The following is a 17,229-nucleotide window of genomic DNA, read 5'->3' on the forward strand; positions in this document are numbered from 1 at the left end:
GGTTGGCTCTTAACTGCCCTCTGGGCAAGTAGGGAGAAGCAATAAATGCTGGCCTAGCCAGAGATGCCCACATCCCATGAGTGAATAAAAAATATTACCTGTTGTCTTCTGAACAGGAGGGGGTAAAAGGCAAAAGCATCTAGGCCAGGGTTGTGTCAGGTTAGAAGCAGTAAGGCAAAGGGTTCTAGGCTTTGATAGTTGAAAGCCCTGCCCCTCATTGATGGAATAATCAAGAGTTCAGAGGCAGAAGACCATTGGCGATAGATGGGGATATGGGACTGGAGGAATAATAAGAGATCAGACATTGGAGGAAGTTGTAGTTGCAGATGGAAAATTCCAATCTTGAGAGGGAGGCAAAGACAAAGTAATGAATGTAATTCACAAAAGGGGGCTGGTGTGCTAAAAGTGGAGTGTGGGGGAGGTGACAGAAGGGTGGGCAAGGAATAAATGGTTGGTGTTGATTTAGGAGAATAGAGATGTGTTGGGGGAGGGGAAATCTTGCTAATGTTCTTCTTGTGGAAACTGCATGTGTGACAGCATTATGTGAGAGCACAGTTAGCTGAGGAATGAAAAGCTTGCTGCCAATTGATCTCAAGACACAAGTAATAAAAAAAACACTTAGCTAGGTTAGTAGAGGCCTCTATCACCAGGCATACACTGAACTGTATCTCAGCAAGAAATCAAGGTTAAGGGCTTTTTTTTTAAACAAAGTGATACTTATTTGAGATCTGCGTCAATGTTAAATCACTCACCTCGCCTTCCAGTCCATCTGGGATCAAGTCACTTGCAGCTGCATAAAATGAAAGGCCTTCATCATCGTCATCCATTTCCACTCTTAACCTGAGCACAGACAGCTTGTGAGTGTATCATATTGTTTTCTGCAGCCATTTAATAATGCTCTATGAGGACCTTTGGTTGCAAGTTCCCCTCAAACTCATGTGGGATGCACCCACCTTTGGTTCTAAGTTTTCTTGCATTCTGTCTGTCAGGAATATATTGTGTACCTGACCCATTGTAATCTGTGTATACATTCGACAACTTAAAGAGATCTGTATCAAACACTGTCACACCAAGCTTCCGATTGAAGATGTAGGTTTTAAACAGAGGCATCAGTGGTGTGGAGGATATAATAAACTGATCTCAAACCGACAGCTGGAGTATTATGATAGTGTTTCTCGGCTGATGAACTCCAGGATCTTATTTTTTGAGTCAATTGAGCTGCTCTCACTAAAATTGCAATGGGTAAAGACACCATGTGACATCTGAGCCACACAGATCAAAAGGATACTGAGTTTAGGCTGTTTCTACTGTTCTTAACAAGACATGAAAGGTGGTAAGGTAAAAGAAAAGTATTGTGGATGCTAGAGCTTTTAAATAAAATAGAAAATGTTCAGGAAGCATGGCAAGTCTGGCAATATGTGTGGAGAGAGAAAGAGAATTAACATTGTAAAGAAGAGTCTTTTGAACTCAAAACATTCACCCTGTTTTTCTCTCTCCACAGATGCTGCCAGACCTCCTGAGTTTCTCCATAACTTTACACTTTTGTTTATGAATGTAGTTACAAAATGTATGTCCAAAAGTGTGTGTAATAAGTTACAATTGATTTCAGTATCCTGGTTTGGGAAGGGAAAGAGCCAGCTGATCACCTCATTCTTCATTGTTAACCAGTGACTGATGAGAAAATACAAGAATGTGGATGATAGATAAGGTGACCTACAATGTCTGGCTGTCATTAGTGGTCTAAAATAGTGAATGGCCACTTGAATATGGTCATATAGGGGGATCTTATAAGCAGAGGAGAGACTGTGGAGATAAAAGCATTGGTGTGAGGAGAAGGAAGTCAGGCTGTTCTCATTTGCATCCTGAGGACTAGGCTTGACAAACTGCCCTCTTAACCACAAGTGCCCAAAGAAATAATAAAGGAGAAAGAAGATGGGTAAAATCAGTGCAGTTATACTCACAAAGCAGGCTTTACAACTGCCTTGAAGTCGAGGCGTAATGCCTCTTTATCATAGCCTTGACATCGAGTCACTTTTCCAGGTACTCCAAATGCCAGCTGGGGATAGTGCACAAAAAATAAGGGTAAGTTTTTTGGCTAATTTAAAAATAACAACATTTTATTACATTTGGAATGTTAGACTGTGTTCACCGATAAAATGGGACAGTGACGCAAAAAAAGATATTAAGACAGCTGAAGAAAGATGTCAGTTTTAAGGAATGTCTTAAAGGAAGAGAGTAGCGAAGTGGTTTAGGGAAAAACTCCAAACGACCACCGAAGGCATAACTACCAATTGGGCAGCTGTGTGAATGTTGGAGGTGGCGCGAGAGACCAATATTAGAGGAACACAACTATCTAGGAGGGTTGTAGGTTTGAGATAGGGAAGGCAAGACAAAGCAAGGCCTTGGTATAGTTAAATCTGCATTTAACAAAGACATGGATGAGGGTTTTACCAGTGTATGGGCTTATTTCTGCAAATGTTCCACGTTTCAGATAGTATAATGGTAGCATTGGTGTGAGTTTGAAAGGTGTGGCACCAGAACCTTGTCCCGGACAGCCTTTAAAAATGGGGGTCTGGAATTGAGAGTCTGAAATCTGGATTATTACCAAGTGACCTACACACATCCAGTTGTACATGCGCCTGAAAGAGTTAATAATTGTTGGTTGCAGTAAGCATCAGCATAGTGATGATGTCAATGGACTTGGTCGGAGTGAGGAAGGAGACAGTAGGAGAGATACTTGAGGCTTGTGTGTTCCTTACAGTCTCTGTAGTAATGTCAGGCTTGTTCTTGTAATCTGTGGAAATTGCAGCAGTGCAATAAACTGCATATCATTTACCTCAGGAGATCCTCATCCAACTGGATCACTTCAGGCTTGAAGGAACGTGCACACACACATGCCCACCAGGTTATATTCCATTGTTTCTCCTATCAATCAATCTCCACCATCATCATGTCTGCCAGTATAGAACTAAACAAGAGGGCAGCCAGATGTCCAGTTTTGTACTGAACAGTCCAGACTTTTAGCCAACCTAGTCACAGACTCCACATCCCTTACTTTGATCTTTGTTTATTTAGCTTGGCAAAGCAGTGGCCTATACTCATTCCTTTCCCTGTTGCAGCAGCCTCAATGTGATGGGGTCACAAAAAAACAAGATTTATTTAATTTCCGCAACCCCAAAGTCTGACCAAAGATGCAGAATCTATTAATGTGATGACAGCTACTTCACAACTTACGTCAGTGTCTAGCAGCTTTTTGTGCTGACCATCCTAACATATTAACTAGTATAAGGATGGTTACAGACACAAAGGAGTGTTAACCTAGTGTCTGGCAGACTATTAATCAGCCTGTGAATCTTTCCCCTACTTCAAACTCTTCAAGAGAAGATGTCACACAGTAACAATAGGAACCTGCTGGGAAGAAAGTTTTCCTATCTTTTAGTACTGTCCAAAGAGAAAATGCAAGTGAAATTGCTGGAATGATTTAGAGTTGGGGACCCAAGTGTAGTGTACCAAAGTTTGCAGATGACACTAAACTGAGTGGTAAAGCAAAGTGTGCAGAAGACACTGAACATCTGCAAAGGGATATAGATATGTTAAGTGAGTGGGTAGTACAGTACATGCCTTCAACTCCACAACAAAGGTCTGGCAAATGGAGTCCAATGTTGGTAAATGTGAAGTCATCCATTTTGGTAGATTAGATGGAAACAGGCCCTTTGGCCCAGCAAGTCCACACCGACCCCCCGAAGAGTAACCCACCCAGACCCATTTCCCTCTGACTAATGCACCTAACATTATGGGCAAGTTAGCATGACCAATTCACCTGACCTGTACATCTTTGGACTGTGGGAGGAAACCGGAGCACCCGGAAGAAACCCACGTAGATGCAGGGAGAATGTGCAAACTCCACACAGCCCAAGGCAGGAATCGAACCCGGGTCCCTGGTGCTGTAAGGCAACAATGCTAACCACTGAGCCGCTGTGCCGTAGGAATAACAGCCAAGTGGACTATTATTTAAATGATGAAAAATTGCAGCATGCTGCTGTGGAAAGGGACCTGGGTGGCCTTGTGCAAGAATCACAAAAAGTTGGTTTGCAGGTGCAGCAGGTAATTAAGAAGGCAAATAGAATATTGTCCTTCAGTGCCAGAGGGATGGAGTTTAAAAATAGGGAGGTTATGTTGCAGCTGTATTGAGTGCTGGTGAGGCCACATCTGGAGTACTGTATACAGTCTTGGTCTCCCTACTTGAGAAAGGATGTACTGGCAGTGGAGGGGGTACACAGGAGGTTCACTAGGTTGATTCCAGAATTGAGAGGGTTGGCTTATGAGGAGACATTGAGTAGGCTTGGACTATACTCATTGGAATTTAGAACAGTGAGGGGGAATCTTATAGAAACATATAAAATTATGAAGGGAACAGTTAAAATAGAAGCAGGGAGGTTATTTCCACTGGCGAGTGAAAGTAAACCTAGGAGGCAGAGCCTCAAAATAAGGGGGTGCAGATTTAGGACTGAGTTGAGGAGGAACTTCTCCTCTTAAAGGGTTGTGAATCTGTGGAATTCCTTACTCAGTGAAGCAGTTGAGGCCACATCGTTGAATATTTTTATGGCAAAGATAGATTTTTGAACAGCAAAGGAGGGTTATGGTGAGTGGTGGTGGGGGGGGGGGGGGGGGGGGGGGGGGGTAAATGGAGCTGAGAGCACAAACAGATCAGCCATGATCTTATTGAATGGCGGAGTGGGATCGATGGGCCAGATGGCCTTCTCCTGCACCTAGCTCTTATGTCATTATGGAAACACTCAGCAATTCAAAGGGTGTTTGTGGATGTGGAAAATGGAAACAGAGTGAATGTTTAGGTTGATGACTTTTCATCAGAAATGGAAAATGTGTTGAAATGGAATTGGTCTTAAGCAAGGAGAACAGGGAGATGGTTGAAGGGGAAGGTTCAAAAGGGAAGGCCTGTGGCAGTGCTGAAATGAGATTAAATGACTGAAGGGTTGGTTACGTGGGACCAAACAAAGTGGGATTGGGTCAAATAAAGAAACAAAAGGTATTGTCTAGAGAAAGTGTAATGGCAGAACGATGAACAAAATGCTGACCAGGGTCAAAGGAAGGGATAATAAGGCAGCAAAACCAAAACCTGCGAAGAAAATAGAAAGCAACAAAAGTCCAGAAATACATAAATGGCCCACAGTTTCTTGGGCTTATACTGAGTTTCACTGGAAGAACACAAGAGCTGGTGCAAAAATTACAGTGAGAGCAATGCGGAGAATTAAAGTACTAAGTTTGTGCTAGGAAGAGCATCAGGAAATATTCAATAGCAAAGGTGTTGGTTGTGCAATTTTAAAGGTAGTGGGAATGGAGCACATAAAGAAACAAAGGCTTTAGTCTAGCAGAGGTGCAAATAACAGAATGTTCTGTAAATGTTTTACCGATTCCTTCCACACTTTTCATCGGTACTCAGGTTGATGAAGGATTCCATCATTTCTTTTTAGACATTGACAAAGCTTTTAAGGATTTCCATCAATTGTACCAATTTGGGAATTATGTTAACAGGAGAAGACACCGCTCTGGATCTACACTACATAAATATGACCTGATAAACACTCAATCATCCTCAGTTATTACAGAAATGTTAAATAAACAGGAAAAAAATGTGGTAGAGCAATTTCATGATAAATTCTGGGACATTGGTACTGGCACAACAGAATTTTAGGATACTGTTATTCTGCTGTTTGCATTTGAATATTTTACATTAAGTTCTCTATCTTTACTGAGATGGTATATCACCTGATCATCTAGACTCAGATATCCGAAAGCAAAACCTTCACACTCTACATTTGTCGTCACTTCAGTCTGTGTGAGTGGGGTGAAGGAGACATTGATGGTGACGAAACTACCAGCTGGAACTACCTGGGAACCAAGAGATTCAACATAAATTATCATGAGTGTGTGAACATATTGAGAAAACTGTCAATCAGTAAATCGGGTTAACATTCCATCTATCAACTAACTGCTATCCCTGCTGAGGTATTTCCTCATTTGCCATGTGTCTGAATTTTTCAACAAACATCTGTTGAGTCATCTTACTGATGAATGCCCTCTGAAAATTCATACTCCTTATATCGACTGCATTCCTTAAATCAATACCATCGAACACCTCATCAATTAACTCTACTGATATTATCATTTTGACTTTACTTTAACAATTCCAATTTAGTTGTAATTGATTAACCAATGCATAATGCAATGGTTGCTAATTTTATCTCATTTTATGGATTGAAATCTTGATTTTAATCAAACCATTCTGGGAACGAGGGACAGTTGGGGAGATGAAGGTAATGGACTGGAATTACACACTAACTGATTTAACAAATCACAAATCACAAACCACAAACCACATTGTAAAATGGCTTTCTGCTCCATTCTCACCAAATGGTTTTAAATTTCAGTTGGGACTTATGTAACTGATGCTAAACTAATTGGATTACAATGACCCAGTTTATTCTTCCCTCCAATTTGAAGTAAGGAGTGTGTAAATTGGCTACTTTCCAGACCAGAATAGCAAATCTGAGGAACAATGGAAAGTTTGGCATCTTAGCCCCCTGCTCTTTCTTCTCTGAACCTTTTTTGGCAGCCTGGGCTGGTGGCAGATGGAGATCTGCTCACCTTTGTTTAGATTGAACTGCTTTTCTCTAAACATCAAGAGAATAGGGAATTTCTGCCTTTCCTGGCCTAGATCACCTGCATTCTCACTTCCAGCATCATTTCTCTCTATGCCTGAAATAGGGAATTCTAAGGAAAACAATTTTTACTGATCACATACTAGTGTTGCCTCGCCATCCTGCACACTGCACCACTCTCTTTGTTGGGCTCTCTGGCATCAGTATCCACTTACCACCTGTCGTGGGGTCACGTAATATGGATAGTCTGCTGCAATGCCCTCGTGGGCTCGTAGAACAACAGAAATTAGAGGGCTTGCTGGCTTTGACTCTTTCTCTGCCTCCTCCGGCACCTCCTCCTCCTCTTCCAGTTCCTAAGAATTAATACAATTTTTAAAAATGCAAATTTTTTTGTGAATAGCTCTGAGAAATCTTGAGATTTAAAGCTTCTGCGATATTTCTGTAACTGCAAGAATTGCCATTCAAGTAGAATTTGAAATTTAGCTAGTCTTCAAAATGGACACCAAAGATACATGCAGTCAGCATAACAGCAATAGGAAAGACTGATAAACCTAAAAACTAAAAGCCGTACATTGTCTGTACAAGGGAGCATTTGCGTTTTATGTTGTTACAACTCAACTGGGTTAGCACAGTTAACATTGACTGGGAATAATATTTTGCCATGAAATGTGACCCAAAAGGAATATAAAGTCTCCCTGCATAAGTGGCTTTAGAATCTGGCAAAATAATGCTTCTAGCTAAGAGCCAAACATGATGAGGCAATGATGCCAATAAACCTTAAATCAAGATCATGCATCAAAGTACACAGTCCAATGCAACTCAATGAACCAGTGGCTGAGTTCCAGATTGTGAATAATGATATTTCTTACACATTCTGTTGTTTGGAGTGCTGAAGAGCTGCTCTCTAGACTGTTAGGAATAGCATCCCAGTCATAGCTGTGTGCACTTTCACTAGGAGCAATGCTAATTCCCATTATCTCAGTACCACTCTCATCCTTCAATGGGAACTGTTGCCCATAGGAAATAATCAGATCCACCAGCTGCAGGTCATCCTTCACATGGTTGTATGTCTCCCAGTCCAACCGAATATCTAGGATTTTTAATTAAAAGAAGCATTGTTAACCTACAGTCACTTCAGGTCAATTTGGTGTAAGTATGTTGTGTGTAATTTCTTACTGAATAAAGATTATGAAGTTAGACATCAAACTAGCCTGATGCAGGTCCACACTGTATTATGCGACTGGTCAAGTGTAGGCTTGTGCACTCAAATCCTTACATGTCCACCTGAACTGGGTAGGTCAGACAATGAATAAGTGAGTAAAGACACAGAAAGGTCATGTTTTATGTCCCTCCAAGTAGAACAGCTCCAGCAGAGGACCCGTACCCCATCATTTCTAGGACCAACCAGGAGGGTGTGGAATTGGAACCAAATCACCACTTCTTGCCAATCACTGGGTCAAAACCCTAAAACACCCTCCCTACCATCATTGTGATGGACCCACTCTACATGGACTACAGCAGTTCAAGAAGGCAGCTTACCACCACTTGCCCAAGGGGCGAGCAACAAATATTAGTCTCACCAATGAAGCAAACATCCCATGAAATAATAGAAAAGAAAATGCCAGATGGATTTAGATATCATAATGTGAGTGTGAAGCACCTTTTTAAAATCATACATTGCACTGGGGAGAGATATGTAAGAATTGACGGATTGTGTCCAGTCTCCAAAACATTGCAAGCTGCATCTCACTTAGGTTAAGTCCAGACAAAGAAATTGATGGAATACTGAGTTTTACAGAAACAGTAAATAATGTAAAAGCCAAAAGGTAATGGTGAGACCACACATGAAAAATATCTTGGATTCATATAGTGCTGTTAACATTACAAAATATTCAAAGGTACTTTGCAGGCACTTTATCAGGCCGGAATCACACAACGAAGTTTTAGTTTAGATTAACAAAGCTTAGTCAATGAGCAGGTTTTAATAGATGTCTGAAAGGAGGCAAGTGAGGTAAAGAGGCAGGGAAGTCAACTATCCCAGCAATTGGGACCTAAGTTGGGACCCCTGTGAAAGCACAACCATCACTGATGCAGCAACTAAAATTGAGAATGCTCAAAAATTAGAAGTAAATTAGAAAAGCTCAGGGATTTCAGACAGTTCTTGGGGCTGGAAAAGTTTACAGAGATAGAGGAAAATCAGGCCATGGAAATGTGTGGAAACAAGGATGAGAATTTTAATATCAAGATGTTTTTACTGGGAACCAAAGTAGATCAGAGTTGAAAAGTGCGGTGCTGGAAAAGTGCAGCAGGTCAGTCAGCATCCGAGGAGCAGGAAAATCAACGTTTCGGGCATTAGCCCTTCTTCACGATTCCTGATGAAGGGCTTATGCACAAAACGTCGATTTTCCTGCTCCTCGGATGTTGACTAACCTGCTGCGCTTTTCCAGCACCACACTTTTCAACTCTGGTCTCCAGCATCTGCAGTCCTCACTTTCTCCGAGTTGATCTTAACCTACTGTGAATCCTCTTGCAAGGATGCCTACCTTGAAGAAGCTCTCCTCCTCCCTCTGCAATTTCTGAAGAGGGGCTTATGCCCGAAATGTCGATTTTCCTGCTCCTCGGATGCTGACTGACCTGCTGCGCTTTTCCAGCACCACACTTTTCAACCAAAGTAGATCAGGTGAGTTCAGAGATTTGGTGCAAGTTAGGACATAAGCAGCAAAGGTTTGGATGATCCCAGTTTATGGTGTACAGAAACAAAAACAGGAATTGCTGGAAAAGCTCAGCAGGTCTGGCTGCATCTGTGGAGAGAGATCAGGGTTAACACTTTGGGTCCAGTAACCCTTCTTCAGAAATTGTGGAATATGTGAGACCAGTCTGGAGAGTTTTGGAACAGTCAAGCCTAGAGGTAAAAAAGGGTTTCAGCAGCAGATGAGCTAAGACTAGGTGAAGTTGAGACACGTTAAGGGGGTACAGACAGACAATCATGGTGATGGCACAAACATATTGGAAGCTCATTTCAGGGTCTAGGTGGCGAACAGACTGGTCTAATCTCAGACTGTTACCTGGAGAGTGATGTAGTCAGTTGGTAGGGAATGAATTCAGAGCTGAAAATGTGTTGCTGGAAAAGTGCAGCAGGTCAGGCAGCATCCAAGGAGCAGGAGAATCGACGTTTTGGGCATGAGCCCTTCTTCAGGAATGAGGAAAGTGTGCCAAGCAGGCTAAGATAAAAGGTAGGGAGGAGGGACTTGGGGGAGGGGTTTTGGAAATGCGATAGGTGGAAGGAGGTTAGGGTGAGGGTGATAAGGTGAGGGTGATAGGCAGGAGTGGGGGTGGGGGTGGGGGCGGAGAGGTCAGGAAGAAGATTGCAGGTTAGAAAGGTGGTGCTGAGTTCGAGGGTTGGGACTGAGACAAGGTGGGGGGAGGGGAAGTGAGGAAACCGGAGAAGTCTGAATTCATCCCTTGTGGTTGGAGGGTTCCTAGGCGGAAGATGAGGCGCTCTTCCTCCAGCCGTTGTGTTGCTATGGTCTGGCGGATGAAGGAGTCCAAGGACCTGCATGTCCTTGGCGGAGTGGGAGGGGGTGTTGAAGTGTTGAGCCACGGGGTGGTTGGGTTGGTTGTTCCGGGTGTCCCAGAGGTGTTCTCTGAAACGTTTCGCAAGCAGAGGAGTTGAAAGTGATGTGGTAGAGTGGAACTCGGTGTCATCAGCAGACTTGTACAAACTAACATGTGCCTTTGGATGATGGGGGGAAGATGAAGAGGAGAAATTGGAGAAGGCCAAGGATAGATTGTTGAAGGAGCAAGAAGAGAAGACAACGCAAGGGATTATTAGATATAAGTGAATGAATAAGAATGGGACCAGGAGGGAGCAGTGAAACCCAGCTGGACAACAGTGGAGTGGTGTTGGAGGAGGATGGTGTGTCAGTTGTTTCAAAGGCTTCAAACATGTTGAGAAGGATAGTAAAGTGTATCTTCATCACAATCACATGATGCTGGTTGTGACATATTTCACGACTGTGACAGGGATGGAAATCTGATTGGAGGCGTTCAAACATGCAGCTCCAGGAGGCATGGGAAAAGGTTTGAGAGATGACAACATGTTCAAGGATTTGAAAAAAAGGAGAGGTTGAAGGTTGGGCAGCAGTTGGCACAGAACAAATATCCTTAGTAATTGATAATCACACAACACAAGGTTATAGTCCAACAGGTTTATTTGAAAGTACAAGCTTTTGGAGCATTGCTCTTCATCAGGTGGCTAGTGGGGCAGGATCATAGGGCATAGAATTTATAGTAAAAGATCAAAGTATCATACAACTGATGTGATGTATTGAACAAACCTAGATTTCTCCACATCTTAGTAACTGAAGCAGAGACTCTAGAAATAGGCAAACAGGTGGTTGGGAAAAGGGTGGACAAAGAGCACAGGAGACGTAGTTGCACTGAGACTATTGCTCACACGCTGAATAGAAGCTTATTATGGATTGGGTGAACAGCCTAGTTTCATGCTGTAATTTCAGCATAATAGCTGAGCTAGCTACACACTATAGCTTCACTAAGACAGCGAGAACGTCTGCCCTTGTTAACTCAACCATCTACCCACTGACCTTGCCAGATAGAAAGCATGTAATGATTATTAATATCAATTCGGTCACCCACAGCTAACTCAATTAGCTCCTCACCAACTAAGCCGAGTGTTTGCCCTCACTACTGAATCCAGCAGGAGAGCTAGTTTCAGATTCCCTAGATCAATGATGCTTCCACTGATGTTAAACAAGCTCATGTAAATTTCACTGTGGAGAAAAGAAATCACAAGTTGCAAGACCTACCATAGGGACCCCTATTGAAGAGACGTAGGGAACGGGAGACAGTGTCACCTCCAGCGATATGAGTACCAAACCTGCAAAACAAAATGTTATGTAAAGCCCCCCTCTGGTTGAGGTATTAGCAGTCAATATGCTAATAAAATGACTTCACGCACAAGATCCAGTGTATGAGACAGTCCCGAATTTCCTCACCACAGGTCACTTGCCGTAGAACGTTTTGAACAAGCTTAAGTTGTGCTATGATCCAAAAACTGTGATGATTGTGAAACAAGGAACAAGGAAAATTACCCTAACCCCTCCTTTAGCTTCCTGTCCTCACAAACATTACTTCCATCCATTGATAAAAATCCACAGTCTAGTTAAACCATCCATGATGTTCCACACTTACCACTCCATAAAGATCAGTTCAACCCATCCACAGCCTTCCTTCTAACTCACCACCCAATATGGGGCAACCTGCCTGAGCAAAACCTTCCAACAAACTCAACTTGGATCAAGGAATGGGGAAAAAACAGCAAGTCATAAGCAAGTTTCTTGTGACAAACTCCTTCTGCCTAATGCAGGTTTTGAATTACCATGGTGAGAGTGGTTCTTGCTAAACAGGTTCAGGACAAACTCATGCCCCTGTGCAGTCAATCTCTGCTGTGTAGAAACAAGAAAGCTTGTGAGGGGCGGCACGGTGATTCAGTGGTTAGCACTGCTGCCTAACAGCACTAGGGTCCCAGGTTCGATTCCAGCCTTGGGCAACTGTCTGTGTGGAGTTTGCACATTCTCCCTGTGTCTGCGTGGGTTTCCTCCCACAGTCCAAAGATGTGCCTGTTTCCACACTGTAGGGAATCTAATCTAATTACAGGCCAGTTTAATTTCAGTGGTGGTGGAGCCTCTAGAAATGATTATTTGGGACTACCATTAGTACCATTAGTAGTCACATGGAAAAAGGTAGGCTGATTAGGAAGAGTTATAAAAAATAGGAGCAGCAATAGTCCATTTGGCCCTTTGAGCTTGCTCCTTCAATCAATCCAACTCAGCCCCCGTTCCCACTTTCTCCCTTTAGCCCTAAGGCCTACATCTAACTCCTTTTTGAAAACATTCAATATTTTAGCTTCAACCGCTTTCTGTGGCAGAGAATCCCACAGGCTCACCACTCTCTGTTTCTGCAACTGGTGTTTCAGTATAAACTTATTACACACTTCCCGTGGGAAGACACAAACAATACTGCATATTACTGAGAACATAGAACATAAAACATTACAGCACAGTACAGGCCCTTCGGCCCTCGATGTTGCACTGAACAGTCATACCAATCTGAAGCCTATCTAACCTACACTGTTCCATGTACGTCCAGAAGTGCATCCTCTACATCTAGAATGCATACTGATCAATTTAGATTTAGCAAATGAGGAGGTAATTGCTAGTCTTTGGGAATTTGCATCCATTGTATACACTACAGCCTTGAACAGACTGGATTAATCTCCTACTGTTCCTAGGGGCAGGGATGGAGCTGGTAGCCAGGGAACAGAGTATGGATTGAAGGCTGGTAACAATGGCTTCCCAATATTTAGTTGGAGGACATTTTGGCTGATGCAGTACTGCATGATGGATAAGTAGCAGTCAGATAACTTAGCAACAAAACGGAGATGATGTTGCCAAGGGACAGCTGAGAAAGGAGTGGGTGAGTGATTCTCAAGTGATACCAAAAGTATCGGTATGGGAGAGGGAAACAAGCAAGTGCAAGTGATTCTTTGGTTCCATTTTGATGGTTCAGAATAGAACTGTGTAAGAGCAGTTCCACTCAGCTGGACCACAGGAGGAAAGAAGGACGACACAGTCAAATGACACAGTGGCTCAGTGGTTTGCACTGCTGCCTCACAGTGCCAGGGACCTGGGTTTGATTTCAGCCTCGGGTGACTGTCTGTGTGGAGTTTGCACATTCTCCCCGTGTCTGTGTGGGTTTCCTCCAGGTGATCTGGTTTCCTTCCACAGTCCAAAGCTGTGCAGGTCAGGTGAATTGGCCCTGCAAAATTGCCCATAGAGTTCAGGGATGGGTAGGTTAGGTGCATTAGTCAGGGGAAAAAAAAGGGTAGAGGAAATGGGTCTGGGTGTGTTACTCTTCAGAGGGTCAGTGTGGACTTGTTGGGCTGAAGGACCTGTTTCTGCACTGTAGGGATTCTATCCTAAGAGGATACCAAATGTATGATTCATTTGCTTATTTTACCATCTACAGATGCAATGTGAGCTGAATGTTTACATAGATGTTTTTGTCAGGTAAAAGACAGAACTTGGCCATTCAGCCCATGCTCTCTCTGTTAGTAAGTTATTCTGATCGCATTCACCCTCCCTGTGCCTATGGCCCCTCAACATCTTTACATTTATCCACCTATTCAAGTAAATCTTGAACACTGTCATAGTTTATAATTAGATTTCCTACAGTGCGGAAACAGGCCCTTCAGCCCAACCCGACCCTCCGAAAAGTAACCCACCAGACCCATCCCCCCTAACTAATGCACCTAACACTATGGGCAACTTAGCACGGCCAATTCACCTAACCTGCACATCTTTGGATTGTGGGAGGAAACCGGAGCACCCAGAGGAAACCCACACAGACACAGGGAGAACGTGCAAACTCCACACAGATAGTCACCTGAGGCTGAGAATTGAACCTTGGACCCTGGTGCTGTGAGACAGCAGTGCTAACCACTGAGCCACCATGCCACTCACTCTGTGTCACACTATGGAAGGGAAACACAAAGTCTCACAGCTTGTGAGGGCAGAGGTTTCTCACGCTTTCTGCTGGAGATCCCTTACCTTTAATAGTGAAGTGTCTGAGGGGTGGGTCTCTGCCAATAATAAAGCATAATCTGTCTCTACTGCTGCCTGACCTTTCTGAAAAATAAATTGGAAAGGAAAAGGCTGGAGACTCTTGAAAAGGTCCACAGAGAGGATTGCCCAGGGAGATCCATTGTTTCTGCCTGCTCCTGCCCCAAAGAACTTATTTCTTCCTACCTTCACTCTTTTTCTCCCCCCTTGGTCAACCCCTTCCCACTTACATCTTCTAATGCTTTATGTCAGTTTTAGAATTTCCAGTTGGCACCGCAATTGCTTCACCTCCTTTTCCTTTAAGAACAAGCTAAAGGAGTGTCACCATTGGAAAGGAGAAAGTGAGGTCTGCAGATGCTGGAGATCAGAGCTGGAAATGTGTTGCTGGAAAAGCGCAGCAGGTCAGGCAGCATCCAGGGAACAGGAGAATCGACGTTTCGGGCATAAGCCCTTCTTCAGGAGTCACCATTGGAAAACCCATTGTCCCAATATGATGGAGGTAGTAAAATCATAGACTCAACAATCCTTGTACCTGACTACGGGGCCTTGCATCTGGTTGTCCTTCTGAGGTCCTAAAACCTTGAAGTACAGTGGAATGCCTTTAACAGACAGTTGCATGGGCACACAGGTAGGCTCCAGATCTCCAACCTAATGGAATAATGGACATCATTGGTATATTACACATTCACATTGGATATAAATGCAAAATATACATAAAACACAGTGCACCTCTGTGGTCTCATGAATAAAGGAGCGAGACTGAAATATTCATACTAAAATATATATGGAAAATAGATAATATCAGTGCTGATATTCCAGTGCAGTACTGAGGGAGCACTGAACTGTCAGAGATGTTACCTTTCTAATGAAACTCAATCTGCCTGCTTGAGTATATATAAAAGGTCTCATTGAGGCTATTTTAAGAGGAGCTGAGGAATTACCCGCAGTGTCTTTGCCAATACGTATCCCTCTGACAACATCAGAAAAACAAATTATGTGGTCAGTAAAACAGCAACTACAGTTTTAATTGAGCATACAGCACTCCATAAAGAGATGACTGCGAGTGAATACGTCATAGTGTCTTTTGCTTCTTTATTCAATGGCCATAAAGGAACATGCTCAGTTTTAATCTTGTCTCCCCGCACAGACAAATAGCTTCAGCATGCAGTGAGTAGGGGAAGGCAACCAGTTGCTGGGGACCTGCAACTCAGCCTGGATCTTTGAGAGCGAAGGAAAATAAATTGGAAAGGAAAAGGCTGGAAAGTCTTGAAAAGGTCCACAGAGAGGATTGCCCAGACAGACCCATTGTTTCTGCCTGTTCCTGCCCCACAGAACTTATTTCTGCCGACCTCGACTCTTTTTTCTCCCGCCACCCCTCCCTCTTGGCCAATCCTTTTCCACTTGTATCTGCGATTCTTCTGATGTTTTATATTAGTTTTAGATTTTCTAGTTTGCATCTCCAGTCACCTCCTCTTTACTATGGACGTGCAACCCCTTTACACGTCCATCCTCCATCACGGTGGTCTCAGGGATCTCTGCTACTTCCTGGAAAATAAAAGCCTGAACCGGCCCCATCCACCATCACCCTCCTCCACCTGGCTGAGCTTATCCTCTCTCTGAACAACTTCTCCTTTAACTTCTCCCACTTTCTTCAGATCAAAGGTGGGGCCATGGGTACCTGCATGTGCCCCAGTTTTGCCTGTCTCTCTCTACGGGCTATGTGGACCATTCTTTGTTTCAGTCCTACTCTGAGCCCCACCCATAACTCTTTCTCCAGTAAATTGATTACATCATTAGTGCTGCCTCCCTCTCTTTTAAGGAATTGGATAAGTTTATCAATTTTGCTTCCTTTTTCCACTCCACTCTCACCTTCACCTGGTCCACATCCTTTCCCCTCCTCGACATCTCTGTTTCCATTTCTGGGGCTAGGCTGACAACCAATATCCACTACAAACCTACTGACTCTCACAGTTACCTTGACTACATCCTCACACCCAGTTTCTTGTAAAGGCTCCATTCCATTCTCTCAGTTTCTGTCCCCAATGCATGTGTTCTGATGATGCCAGATTTACAAGATGGTCTCTGAAATGTCCATCCTCTTCCTCAACCTATGATTCCCCAAAATGGTGGTTGACAGGACCCTCAGGTGTGTCCAATCCATCTCCCGCACTTTGGCCCTCACCCCTTCTCTTCCCTCCCACAACAGCGATAGGGTCCCCCTGGTCCTCATGTATTCACCCCACCAACATCCACACCCAAAGGATCATTAGCTGCCACTTCCGCCCACCCCCAGTGAGATATTACCACAAGATCCATATTCCCCTCCCCTCCCTTGTCAGCTTTCCACAGGGGCCATTCCCTCCAGGACATCCCTGATCCACTCTCACCTTCATTCCCAACATGTCCCCACAACCCCCATGGCACCTTCTCATGCAATGGCTAAAGGTGTAACACTTGCCCATTTACCTCCTCCCTCCTTATTATCCATGGCCCCAGACAAACCTTCAAGGTGAAGCAGCGATTTGCCTGCACTTCACTTAATCTAGTCTACTGCATTCGCTGCTCACTATGTGGCCTCCTTAACGTTAGGGAGATAAAACGCTTTGGGGTGAGTGCTTTGTGAAACACCTATGTTTTGTCCATAAAAATGACCCTGAGCTTCCAGTTGCCTGTCACGTCAACACTGTGTTCTGTGGCCAATATCTGTGTCTCAGGCTTGCTGTAGTGCTGCAAACAAATCTCAGTGCAAACTAAAAGAACAGCATCTCATTTTCAACTTGGGGATCCTGCTGGCTTCAGGTCTCAATACCAAATTCAATAATTTAGGGTCCGAGCACCTTCTCACATGTCCTTACCCTGACCCTCACACACCATGCCTTGTCATCACATGGACTGCTACCACAAACAAG

The 17,229-nt window shown here is 43.6% G+C and overlaps 1 protein-coding gene across 5 annotated transcripts in view; it reads right to left on the bottom strand.

The window, feature by feature from the left end:
- dlec1 (DLEC1 cilia and flagella associated protein) overlaps positions 1 to 17,229 on the bottom strand; it is a 185,372-nt gene that overhangs the window by 17,973 nt on the left and 150,170 nt on the right. For all 5 annotated transcript variants that reach the window (XM_087987630.1, XM_043690852.2, XM_043690850.2 and 2 more), the window contains 7 exons: positions 14,853 to 14,968; positions 11,507 to 11,577; positions 7,550 to 7,770; positions 6,896 to 7,033; positions 5,788 to 5,910; positions 1,962 to 2,056; positions 753 to 840 (listed from right to left, as the gene is read on the bottom strand). In XM_087987630.1, coding sequence (XP_087843756.1) covers positions 753 to 840; positions 1,962 to 2,056; positions 5,788 to 5,910; positions 6,896 to 7,033; positions 7,550 to 7,770; positions 11,507 to 11,577; positions 14,853 to 14,968 — 852 coding nt within the window. The remainder of the gene's footprint in view (positions 1 to 752; positions 841 to 1,961; positions 2,057 to 5,787; positions 5,911 to 6,895; positions 7,034 to 7,549; positions 7,771 to 11,506; positions 11,578 to 14,852; positions 14,969 to 17,229) is intronic.

This window comes from Chiloscyllium plagiosum, unplaced genomic scaffold (genome assembly GCF_037043375.1).
Source record: "Chiloscyllium plagiosum isolate Xiang-an unplaced genomic scaffold, Cpla_swu_hap1 HiC_scaffold_5, whole genome shotgun sequence".
Classification (NCBI taxonomy): domain Eukaryota; kingdom Metazoa; phylum Chordata; class Chondrichthyes; order Orectolobiformes; family Hemiscylliidae; genus Chiloscyllium; species Chiloscyllium plagiosum.